General features: G+C 38.0%; 1 protein-coding gene across 14 annotated transcripts in view; it reads left to right on the top strand.

Annotated features, from left to right (window-relative positions):
- IDE (insulin degrading enzyme) overlaps positions 1-12883 on the top strand; it is a 56174-nt gene that overhangs the window by 21005 nt on the left and 22286 nt on the right. For all 14 annotated transcript variants that reach the window (XM_083740862.1, XM_083740855.1, XM_083740858.1 and 11 more), the window contains exons 5-14: positions 941-1063; positions 1792-1904; positions 2273-2435; positions 3320-3412; positions 4801-4892; positions 5459-5539; positions 6568-6671; positions 8904-9006; positions 10141-10263; positions 10946-11028. In XM_083740862.1, the coding sequence (XP_083596988.1) occupies positions 941-1063; positions 1792-1904; positions 2273-2435; positions 3320-3412; positions 4801-4892; positions 5459-5539; positions 6568-6671; positions 8904-9006; positions 10141-10263; positions 10946-11028 (1078 nt within the window). The remainder of the gene's footprint in view (positions 1-940; positions 1064-1791; positions 1905-2272; positions 2436-3319; positions 3413-4800; positions 4893-5458; positions 5540-6567; positions 6672-8903; positions 9007-10140; positions 10264-10945; positions 11029-12883) is intronic.

Below are 12883 nucleotides of genomic sequence, written 5' to 3' on the forward strand. Positions count from 1 at the left end.
CAAAAGGCCAGGGGCCTTTCTATTAGGGATAATAGGTGATGATATTCCAATTCCAAAAAAGGCACTCAGTATTTTTCTGTACACAACCACTGCAGCTAGAACAGTATATGCGAAAAAAACGGAAAGAAGAGGAGATACCCATGATGGAAATTTGGCAAAACAGATTGATAGAATACATAGCATTAGTAACCATGACTGTGAAACTAAGGAATAAGGATGAGATAAAGATAAGAGTGGAGGTGTTTTGGAGATTATTTTAGAGGGTAAAATATACAATTTAATCTACAAGTAGGAGTTGACATATGAGCAGCAGATAACATCAAAACAGGAAGACTTGAAATGATAATGGTGAAATATCAGGATATGCAGTAGATCAAGATTTCCCTACAATGTCACAGAGAGATGGATTGGGAAGTTTTAGGAAAAGAGATAAGTGATGGATACTGTACAATGTGTGTATAAAAGTTGTTAAAATTGCGTAAATAAAAGTTTAGAAAAAGGATTTGTAGAAGCAATCCCTTGAGAACACAATTCCAGATTTCAATTCTCCTAACTCCAAGCTATTCAAGCTGAGCCACAAATGGTCTTGCTGAAATCATGAAAGCAGGAAATCCGATAAACATCTTGCACTCGATAGAAGTATCATTATGTGTTAGAAATATAAATAGGATCTGCATGCACAATGCCCATCATTTGTTGTTATGAGAATAAAGTGAGGGGGTGCGGAGAACCATGTATGCCACCTGAGCTCATTGGAGGAAATGAAGAGTATAAATGTAGTAGTAATATAAAACAATCCAGATGCTGTAATCTGTTTGAGGGATATGTGCAGTATCGCCTTTTGTGATTGCAGGGATTAACTGTTTTTACAGAACTGAGCACATTTACCCAGTCTTGGCTCTTATTGTAACACATCCTTCTTTTTATTTATGTACTGTAGGAAGCAAATTCACTTTGGAAACTAGACCAAACCAAGAAGGAATAGATGTAAGACAAGAGTTATTGAAGTTTCACTCCACTTATTATTCATCAAATTTAATGGCTGTTTGTGTTCTAGGACGAGGTAAGAATGCCAAACTTTTTGGGAGCTACTTTTAATATATAATCAATTTACAATGGATTAGCACTGCAACTTAACTCTGTGTGGGTGTGTAAAGAATGCAACCACTCTCCAAATCCTAAACCACAGGTCTACCTTAAATCTGTAGCATTTCTAACATCTACACTTATTAATTTGTAGGATGACTTAAAAAAAATTATAGGAAGGGATGTATGTACTCTGCAGATTTGTAGTAGAAGAAAAAGATTGTGTGTCTGCTGCATAATTTGTCATTCTGAAAATGTCTGTTTTTATATAATGTATATGTTTCTAGCCCTAGTATTTTCTTATAGATGAATCTTAAAATATAAACATGCAGTGATGTTCCAGAACTCAGAACATGGAGGGCAGGCTTCAGTGACATGCATTTCCTAGCATGCTCCAATCTCCGTATCTTTCTTAGTCTCACTGCTTTCTGCCTCCCAGTCTAGACTCCATAGTTTTAATTCCTTAGGAAGATACTTACTGTACACAGAATACATTGTGCTGCATCAACAGTACATAGACAGGTTTTATTCTGGGCACAGAATTTTTATATTGAAGAATGTGTAAAATGCATTCAGATTTTAGATACTGACTTTTCTTAAGACTGTGCTTATCAAGGCTTTCTCTAAAAGGAGCAATCAAGGATAACATCTGTGAAACTTTTGACCATGTGTAACTTTCTTTTCCTCCCAAATATATGCATACAGAATCTTTAGATGAGCTAACAAGTTTGGTAGTGAAGCTATTCTCTGAAGTAGAGAACAAAAACGTTCCATTACCAGAATTCCCTGAACATCCTTTCCAGGAAGAACATCTCAGGGTGGGTTTATTGCATTGTGACTTTTTTTAAAAATAAGTTTTATGTTGTGTTTTTAAGCAAGTCCAGAAAACTACTGTGATAAGTTGAGTAGCGTCATAGCACATCAGAATTACTTGTACAGCAAGACAAATGTATGTTGGCTGGAAAAGGTGTGGGTGTAGGTGTAATCAGTCCCTTCCTGAAACTTCACTAATTGTTCTGCTAGAAAATGCAGTTGAGCAATATTAATTTTATGTGATGGCCTAAGCATGAAATGGGCATATGTGTAATGAACTGTGGGTGGTGGATTTGAGAAGAAAAGTAGCCTTGTAAAGGCAAAATACTGGGTTCAGTTTAAATGTGATTTATATTGCTTTTTTGTTTCACAGCAACTTTACCAAGTGGTACCTATCAAAGACATTAGAAATCTTTACGTCACGTTTCCAATACCAGATCTTCAGAAGTACTATAAATCAAACCCTGGCCATTATCTTGGCCATCTTATTGGTCATGAAGGTCCAGGAAGTCTTCTATCAGAACTCAAAGCTAAAGGTAAGGTGTGCAGTGAGTTGACATTGAAACCTTGGGGCAATTGCTTCCCTACAGCTCAGCCCCTGAAAAGTAGGAGTGAAGTAAACAAAATCCAAGTTGCAGTTGTAATATTTCAAACAATCCTGCATTATGTTACTGATGCTCTTTTTGGTTTTTCCTATCAATGGCTCAGTACTACTTATATGAAAGATTATAAGGGATCTCATTTGTATGCAGTATATCCCCTCTCGCCAGTATTCCATCAACAGGATGACTGTTTGTGATGCTCAGGACATGCCCTTGCTCTCAAAATGCCCCATTTGGGGGCCTGCACCAGCTTCAACTCCAGCTCCACCAGGAGTGGCAAGGGGGCACAGGCATATTGCCAACTGAGCTGGGGATGGGGACTTGGACTGACGTAGCCTAGCTGCATTGGGAATCTGCTGAATTCTAAACCGCTCATTGCAGAAGATCTTTACAAAGGATTGCCCCCAATGCACTTAGATTTTGTCTGCATGCAATGTCTTTCTGTCATTTGGTTCTTTCATAGTATTTATTTAATTTCATAGATGTTAACCAAAGACATATACAGTGGTACCTCGGGTTACATATGCTTCAGGTTACAGACTCTGCTAACCCAGAAATAGTACCTCAGGTTAAGAACTTTGCTTCAGGATGTGAACAGAAATCGCACGGTGGCAGCGTGGTGGCAGCGGGAGGTCCCATTAGCTAAAGTGGTACCTTAGGTTAAGAATGATTTCAGGTTAAGAACGGACCTCCGAAACAAGTTAAGTTCTTAACCCGAGGTACCACTGTACCTTCTAATTTTGTTTGTGTACATGAACAACATAACTAAGAAAAAATAAACTATTGTGTGTGAGTTTTAAATATATTCTATTTCACAGGCTGGGTAAATACCCTGGTTGGAGGACAAAAAGAAGGTGCTAGAGGTTTCATGTTTTTCATCATAAATGTTGACCTCACAGAAGAAGGACTTTGTAAGTGGATCCCTTCTTTTATTCTGTGGAGTTTGGATTTGGAGCACATTGATCTAAGTGGGCTACTCTAAGTAGAGTTTTTTTACATCTCCCAGACTGAGAAATCATCTGATGGAAATCCATACTATAATAGCTAGGTCAGGGACAAATGAATTGGCTTCAAACTAACTTCCCCATCACATGCAAAAATGTAGAGATAAGAAGAACCTCACTGCCAAACATTTGTAATTTTAAGATTGTAGGTGGGTTTTTTTTAGAGGGTTGAACAAATGATCTATGTGCTCATTCTTAATTCTACAGATTTGAAATTTGTTTTCCTGCATCTGAATGCTGCTAGTGTTCGCCCAAATATGAGGAAAGTTCTTAGCCCATCTAATTCTGTTGAAATTATCAGGATTCCTGATTGTATATAAAACTAAGCCAAATTATGGCTTGCCACAAGGAAGCAAATGTGGGTTCTCAGAGATAAGATAGTAGTTTTTTTTCTTTTCCTCTAGTGCAACTCCTACTACATGGTTTGCCTTAGCATTACATCTGATCCTGGGCTTATGCTTTATTTTGCTCAAAACAAGCCATGAGCTGGGGGCAAGGTTTGTTCTATGGTTTTGCCACTCATAGTTTGTGCAGGGAAAATAAAACATGAACCTGGATTCAGACATAAAGCTCAGCCATTATGTTTGGACATAATTCTAAGGTCACAGCAGCATAGCAACAGCAGGATCAGAGGAGGAGCAAAGTGGCCACAATCTTCTATCTTTGGTTGCTCACAATGAGCCATGGTTTGGTTTTGTGTTACGTGCAAATTGGGCCTCTGTTAAGATCATAACTGATCGGCAAGTTTATCTCTCTGGAAATTATTTGTATATCTAAAGGTATCATGTGCATGTTGTTTGCTTGATACTCTATATACTTTTACATTAGTCAAATAGATGTGTGAATACTGCATACATTCGGTTTGTACAACTTTGTATTAGTTTAGCCTCTGTCAGACTGAGCTGCTAGTTTTAAGTATAAGGGCTGAACTGGAAGATTGATGGTCGGCAATGCAGTCCCAACCATATCTGCTCAGCAGTAAGTCCTGCTGAATTCAATGGGGCTTACTCTTAGTTAAGTGGGGATAGAATAGCAGCCCTAAATGGCTCACTCACTGGAGCAAATAGATCGGGGAAGGGCATCGGAGAAAAGGGTTTCAAACATCCCCGTCTTCAAAGTGCATGCATGGGGCTGCTGATTCGTTTTTTAAAAGCCTTGTACATGCACACAGGAGATTCTAATTGCAGATCTCTTGTGTCATGTCTAGTCTTGGCCCTAAGAAAACTAAAAATGTTCACTTTGTGTTTCCCTGAGAAATTGCTTATGCATGCAATATTTTATCTTTTTCTTGAAAGTACACGTGGAGGATATTATCTTGCACATGTTTCAGTATATACAAAAACTACGTACAGAAGGACCTCAAGAGTGGGTTTTCCAAGAATGTAAGGTATGATAATTGCAACATATTTGAGGTTTTCTTTCAAGTAGTTTTAGAGATTCACACCGGATCTTCTCTTATTTTAGATACCTTAATTAGAAATAGATTGCATCTGTTAAATTTCCTTGTTTTTAAAATTAATTTATGAACTTATGAACAAACACATGACCTACCTAAAATGCTGCTATATTTAATAATCCATAACTTTATAAACATAAATTCATCTTATAGAAGATTAAAATTATTATAACTTCCATTTTCTTTAAATCTGCTTAGTTAAGTTCCTAATGTTCTTGAATGCAATCAATTAGTTTCTAATGCTTTTGAATGCAGTTTATTACATACATTGTTTACTTTGCCCTAAATGCTTTGTAATAACTTAAAGCGGTTTGTTTGTTTGCCTGCATTCATTAAACCACAGTGCATTTATTCAATTGATTGATAACTTCAAAAAACAAATAAAATTTATGTCCAAGCTTCATTTCCCATTATTGTTTAAAAATACCATTCTTACCCATCGTTTACAATATGAAGAGTGGCATTGCAGAATAACTTAATTTTATTTCTTGTTTTAGGATTTAAATGCTGTAGCCTTCAGGTTTAAAGATAAGGAAAGACCCCGGGGTTATACATCAAAAGTTGCAGGGATTCTTCACGTAAGTTACGAAATTGGACTGAATTTAATGCTGAAATATTTCTCAACATTTCTGAAATGTGTCAAAAGTTGGGCATCAATGTCATTAGGTTGGGGTAAAGCACAAAAAAATTATGCATGTATAGTGATAAATTACTTTGTCCAAGATGAGTATTGCAGGCCAAAAGATGTTGATATGGCACACAATTACACTATAAAGTGGTAGTGACAGCTAATTGTCTCCTCACTTAATAACTCCATGGAAAGACTAGTTACCAAGTGTGGACTGGGACCCTGACTGGTGCTGGATATAGCTGAATAATTTGCACTGTTTCCTTCCAAGCATAACTGAACTGATTATCTGTATATTGATTAATCAGTATGACTTTTACAATGTACAAGCATGCTTACTGGTTAAATGATCTTTCCTGTTCCAGGCGTTCTTAGGGCCTGGTCCTAAACATATGGTATTGTCTCATTTATCTGTAGACCTGTTAGGTTTTAGTGTCTTCACATCTAAAGAGCCTTGGTGACTTAGATCGAAGGCAGACTCACCAAAGGTTCCAGTTTGCAAAACAACCTTGGAGACATCTTTGCTTCTACACTCTTTTTTATTTCCAGAATGAATTCATAAGTACTGAATTATTTGCTTTTTGCTGGGGGGGGGGGGGAGATAGCTTTCTGTTAGAATTTCTGAAAGTAGGGTTTTTTTTAGATACTGCTACATGAACATGTTTATGTTGCTTCCATTCACTTTGAAAACATCCTCCAGGGGTCAGCATTTGCTTCTTTTTATCCCTTATAATATCAACAATTTAGTACAGGTAGTTTTTTTTTATTAGCTGTGTACCTAAATGACAGTGATTCTTTCTGTACTATGGGTGACATCTAACATTAGTCATAACTCTGAGAAGATCTGTTGATTTCAGTGAGTCTACTCCAAGTGTTACTTAGAGTGATAGCCAACTATTTTAGTAACTATATTTTATCACTTTAGTATTATGCATAATGTCTTCGGTTTAAACTAAAAATATCACATTTTTATTGTAGTACTATCCTATAGAAGAAGTTCTTGCTGCAGAATATTTACTTGAAGAATTTAGGCCTGATTTAATAGAAATGGTATTGGATAAATTAAGACCTGAAAATGTCCGGTAAGCTATATTGCCACATCCAATATTTTGTACAGATTGAGGTGGAAATATTTTGCAGGTTAAAACTGCTAATGGATTGTAGATTGTACTTTTAAATCCAAAAGAACTTTACACGTGCAAAACTCCTTGAATGAAGTATTTAAGTTTTCCTAATCTATACAAAGAAAAATATTTAGCATAGCATGGAAGGAGGGAAGAACACTGCATAATAATTTTAAGAACTGATAGAACCCTTTGTCATATTTACGTAACTAATGTGTAGTTCTTTTAAATTATCATACGATGTTGATAGACATAATTGAAACTTCACACCCATGTCACTGACTCTTCTGGATGCTTTCACACTAGGGCTCAATTGAAACAATCCTCCAACCCATAGGTGAAGAAATGAAAGGAACAGCAGGCATGCTCTTCCCCTCTAGCGTGATGCTTTTCTTTCTGTTTTCTATTTATTGTAACTATAGTTTGCCACATTGGCAAACTGGTCAGTGCTTGCCCTTGAAATCAGAATCTGAAATGAGATTCGAATTAGGTATCTGATTCTAGTTGTGGCAGGTTGAGGGGCACAGATGACACAAATTGATTATTTGGGAAACTGTAAATATGATAGTTGCTGCAGAATAGGGACTGAGAGGGAAATTGTGCTTGTAGGATTAACTGGACTGAGCCCAATGCTTCTACTTAAGGAAAACACACTCTTCTTTGCGCAGCTCTTCTTGAGAATCACAGTGGTTCATCGTAGTTTTTACCTGTGATTGTATGCTCACCCCACGTTTGCACTTGGCCCACATACAGGGTCCATCTCAGCAGACATCCCTGACTGCTGCTTAATTCATAGTAATGTATTGACTTGCTCTGTATTTGTCATATGATTTGTAAAACAAGATTGTTGCAGCGGAGTGGAAACACAGTTGTCCACTGGCAACAGAGTGGTTTTTATTAGTGGCAGGTAACCTCTTCCTGCTATTTTCAATACGATAGACTTTCATACTTGGTGTACATAATTGACTTTTATTTTTTTGCTGAAGCCATGGTTCTCTGCCAGTGTATGCTAGAAACACTGAGATAAGCAGTGTTCTCTCATTGCCAGTGACAGAATTGTTACCATAGTAACTAATTTCAAAGGGAAATAAAGCTTCCCTCATACTATTGTATTGTGCCTTGTAGTCATACATAGTGTGAAAGAAGGCTGAGTGGGATGCTTCATTTACAGCACAGAATCTTCCATCTTGAGATATTATTTGGCAGCCAAGGACAAGGTTAAAATGAAAAATTGCTAGTTATTTCTGTCTCTGATTCAGCCCTATCCTTTGTTTTTAAGGTTATGTTTGTACTAAATGTTCAGACTGATTAAGTGTTCCATATATCCAACTGTCCTATAGTCTCGAGTTGGCTCTGAGGAGCTAGAACAGGATTGATAGTAAATGTTTTCTCTCGCATATAATTGGCCAGAGAGATGATAATTACTCTTGCTATTCTGCATTATTTCTCCTTACTTACCCCCCCCCCAAAGCATTTCTTTAAAATTCTAGACCATTTGAAGCCTGGAAAACTGTTAAAACTAATTGGAAACAGTTGTTAAAATGTTGCAGAGAGCATGATCACAAAAGTATGTTGTAGTTTTACCCATGGATGACATTTGCATGGTCTTTTCCTTTGCTTCAAATTTCTGTTTAGAAATGGTAGGAAATGAATTTAGGAGCACCTTGGGTGTGTTATATATGCTCTTAATTGCTGGGATTTTTTTTAAATATTCTGTTAACGTCATTTTAAAACACTTGTCATGAGAGCTAGAAATCTTTTATTTTAGTGAAATTTTTAGTGAAATTTTGCATAGCTGCAAAAAAGCAAACTGAGCTTAATATATTAAATCCTGTAAAATACATCCTCTTATACGCAAGTTCAGTGTATTATATCTCTCCCTCTGTGTGTGTGTGTGTATATATATATATATATATACACATATATATATACATATATATATATATATATATAATATTTTATGACAAGGGGTCGTTTAACATAGCCATTTTGATGTGGATAAATGTTGCTTTTTGTTTTACTGACAGGAGGATTACATGGAAAAATAGAATAGGACATATAGAATTTACAGTATTAATAACAGAATCTTTGAACTTAGTGACCAAGCAGAATTATTTGAATAGTATTTTGGGGGCGGGGGAGGTAATATGCTTGCTTACTTACTTACTATGTTTTGGTTTTATTTTTTAGGGTTGCAATAGTTTCTAAGTCTTTTGAAGGAAAAACTGATAGAACAGAAAAATGGTATGGAACCCAGTACAAGCAAGAGGCAATTTCTGATGAAGTCATTAAGGTGTGGTGAGAAAGTTGGTGGTAAACTGAATATGTAACCAGTATTTTCACACTTCTTACAATCAGGGCGGAGGAAGGGGGGCGGTGGGGGCGGTCCACCCCGGGTGTCGCCATTGAAGGGGGTGACAAAATGCTGGGCGGCACTCACTGCGGGGCCTGCAGCACACCCAAGGCAGGCGTCTCTCCTGGGAGTGATGCGGTGGCTTGAGTGCCCGCAGGCTCCGCACTGCCCCAAATGGTCCGCCCGCCACCTTCCCCTCAGCTGTAGGGCAGCTGAGTGGGAGAAAGCAGGCAGACTCCTCGGAGGCCCCGCGGAGCGTCCTGCCCTGGGTCACCCCACCCCTGTGAGTGGCTGGCCTGCCCCCACGGGCGGGCGGCCTCGCCCCTGGGCACAGGGCACGTGTGCTGCTCCAGGCGCCCGATCGGCTTGCTCTGCCACTGCTTACAATAAAGTTTATTTTGTGTTGTTTACAAAAACAACTAATACTGTTGCTTGTATAAGTGTGTCACATTGGTGTCAGTTAATTTCAACTGGTGTTATGGGGGGAAATAGATTTCACTTCAAAATGTGAACCAAATCCTTGAACATCTCTTTGTGGTGCAGCCAATACTATACATGTTGGACCCTTAAAACACCTTCTCCCCCCCCCCAAAAAAAAAATTCCTGATTAATAATCTTTAGGGAGAGAGAAACTGTGTGCAGAGCACCTAGCTGAACATACAGCTATGATCACACACGCAGCTGTGTTTGGAGGATTTGTGTAATATTTTCACATATTGCTAAGAGTGAAAACCAGCTGCCCACATGGTGATACATATTGCAGAAAGCATTTCTTAGTAGTTCTACACAGTGGTTAGAGCATGCACTCTAGCCCTCAGTCAGCGCTATGTTCTAAGTGTTTATGGAACATAGTTAAAAGCAAACTTAAATGGTATTATGTGAACTGCAAGGAATCATACAGATTAAATAATTTGAAACATTAGTAATATTTAATTTTGTCATGAATTTTGAAGAAGCATGATTCATCAGAGGTCAATAATCCTTCATAGAGCAGCAGAATTGCAGCACATTTTTTTTTTAACCCACCCACTGGATAATAACAAAACTATCCTCTTGTTTGCACATTGAATGTAGAAATGGCAAAATGCTGACCTCAATGGGAAATTCAAGCTGCCAATGAAGAATGAATTTATCCCTACTAACTTTGAAATTGTACCTTTAGAGAAGGATGCACCGCAGTACCCTACTCTTATCAAGGTAAGCATATGTATTTAATAGTTGTGGGTGGAATTTCGGGAATATGTACCATTCTTTCCTGAATTGCTTTTGAAAGATTAAGGTCATTGAGTAGGCTGCTTATAATATGAACAGTATTGTAAGAATAGATTGTAAAAATGAATGAAAATTGGATCTTTATTTTAAGAGGTGACTAGCTCCTATCCAGTTGGCTTTTTGCCCTGTATTCAAAGTATATAAACCTTCACATAGTGGTGGAAGTGAGTTCAAATTGCGGAGTTAGGAGATGAACTCCTAATGGGTCATCCCAATATCAGGTAAGCCCAGACCCTGCCATAGCTGTCTCTTCTTTCCAGACTTACCTGGCAGTGGTGCAATCAAATGGTGTATGGATTTAGTGTTCATACCGGCAAAAGTCCCACAGGGCTTAGAGGTCCTCCTTCCATCTCAGAAATGTTAGCATATAAGCATGTGTTTAGACAGCACAAGGGAACATCGTAGGGAATAGGACTGCATCACTGTGTGCTTAATTGGGGTGGGGTTGAGAAATTTGGGCTCTGTTAAACCCTGTGGGACTGCACCCAAACTCAGATGGCCTGGCTCTGCATGTTTAAAGAATATAAACAGATTAAAATGATAAAAATACAGTTTGTAATTTAATAATAATAATAATAATAGAAAATGTATGTTTTCTTAAACTCAGGACACTGCTATGTGCAAGCTATGGTTCAAGCAAGATGACAAATTTTTCCTACCCAAAGCTTGTCTCAACTTTGAATTTTTCAGGTATGCACGCATTCTTGTCTTTAAAATTTATCATTCTAAGCAGAGTCATTCAAGAAAACATTTTATCATTCTAGACATGCTTGGGGCTGCTACAGTGGAATAACTGAGATTGTTGGTTCCCACTTATTGCTGCAATCCAGCATTATGGATGTGCAACAGTGTGCACAGGTTTTGTGCTAGCTGAAAAGTATTGTCCATGTTCCAGAGGAGCAACCATGTTAATCTGTTGCAGCACAAGCAACAAAGTCTTTTAGCAACTTAATTTGTTACTGTTAAAGTGCCACAAGAGTGTTTTAAACATAATCCAAGAGCTGTTAATGACTCTCCTCCTTCACCACACTCCTACACCAAACATACCTCTGGTGATAGAGCTTCACAGCACAGAGAATATATGCACAGAAACATGCTTCCACACATGTATGGCTATATCCAAGCCATGGGTGCTTGTTTGTTTGTTTCTTTGTTTGTTTGATTAATTCATTCCTCAGCTTTATGATCCCAATGAGTGCCTTGTTTGACCTGGACAAGTCCACTTTTATACAACTTTGGTACCATTCTACTATCCTTATTTTACCCCTAAAGTTATTTTTGTGTGTGCTAGGAGCATCTGATTTTGGAGGAAGGTTTTTTTAAAAGTAAGATTTGTCCAAGAAGTAGAATGTAGGACTGTTGTATTTGTCAGAAACTGGTATGATAGCAGGAATTAGTATTGTAGAGCCATAATTCCCTTACTGTACACATGCATTTTGTGTCCTACCATATTCTGTGGAAGAATCACTTCTTGAGCCTTTGCATCACTTCAAGCTGCATCCTAAAAAAGCAAAAGTGGGAATTGTAGTCCAAAAACAGCTGGAGACCCAAGTTTGGGACACCCTGCTCTAGCCTTCCACCATTGTTTTATCCCCTGCTGTCTCCGCGTGTTGGGGAATATCAATGAGGCCAGTACAGTCATATGGAGAGAAATAAATGAACAGGGCTTCATTCTCCTCTCCCTTCAAATGTCCAGAACAATTTTAGAACTGCACTTTAATGCTTTTGATTTTAAAAACATTCTTTAGCACACAAAATAATTCCTCTTTGTTTTGGTTTGTCTCAGCTTGGGAGCTTTGAGAACAGTTAATATGCAACAAGTAATAAAATAAATATATTTAGCATTCCTGTGAACCCATAATCACCATTGTGGTTCTGCATAAACTACGCTTCAGGTCTTGCCTCCTTCCCACCAGACCTCTGGGCCAGATAATACTGTTGCATCTCTGCATTGGCTGTGCTTGAATCATTAAATCATTTCCAGTGCAGTACAACTGATCACCCGCAGAGGTCTCCCTTTGTATCTAGTGATGATGAATTACTCAATTTGAAATTGGGATTTGCTAATATTGCTGATAATATTCCCCCCATCAGATAATAGCTCTCACATACCCCAATTTGGAAACTCTGTTGCACTCTTGATTCAATGTCACTGGGATCTCAGGAGGGCCCAAGCACACCTTTCTAATCTGTGAGCCTCAACTCACCATCCCTATAGTATAAACCTACTTGTAATGTTAGCAACAACCAGGGTGCCTTTCTACAAAACCTCCGTTTTCTGTCGTGTCTGGAATGTGGTGTGTAGTTTTCCCAAAGCAGCTGAACGTTCAAACAGAAAATATATGTTCCAGAGCTTCTTATGAGCTAAATATGCTCATAAGCCTGATAATTTCTCAGTGTAATGCTGCTCAATTCATAAGGAAGGCTGAGCATTATGAGCTGGGGATATTTGTATAGACCAGTTAAAAACTTACTTTGGTGAAATTGCTTGGTTCTGAAGTCAAATTTCCTGTTAAAGTTGAAGCATGCTTAACATTTTACAGCA

This window comes from Podarcis gaigeae (genome assembly GCF_964106915.1).
Source record: "Podarcis gaigeae genome assembly, chromosome: 5".
NCBI classification, from domain to species: Eukaryota; Metazoa; Chordata; class Lepidosauria; order Squamata; family Lacertidae; genus Podarcis; species Podarcis gaigeae.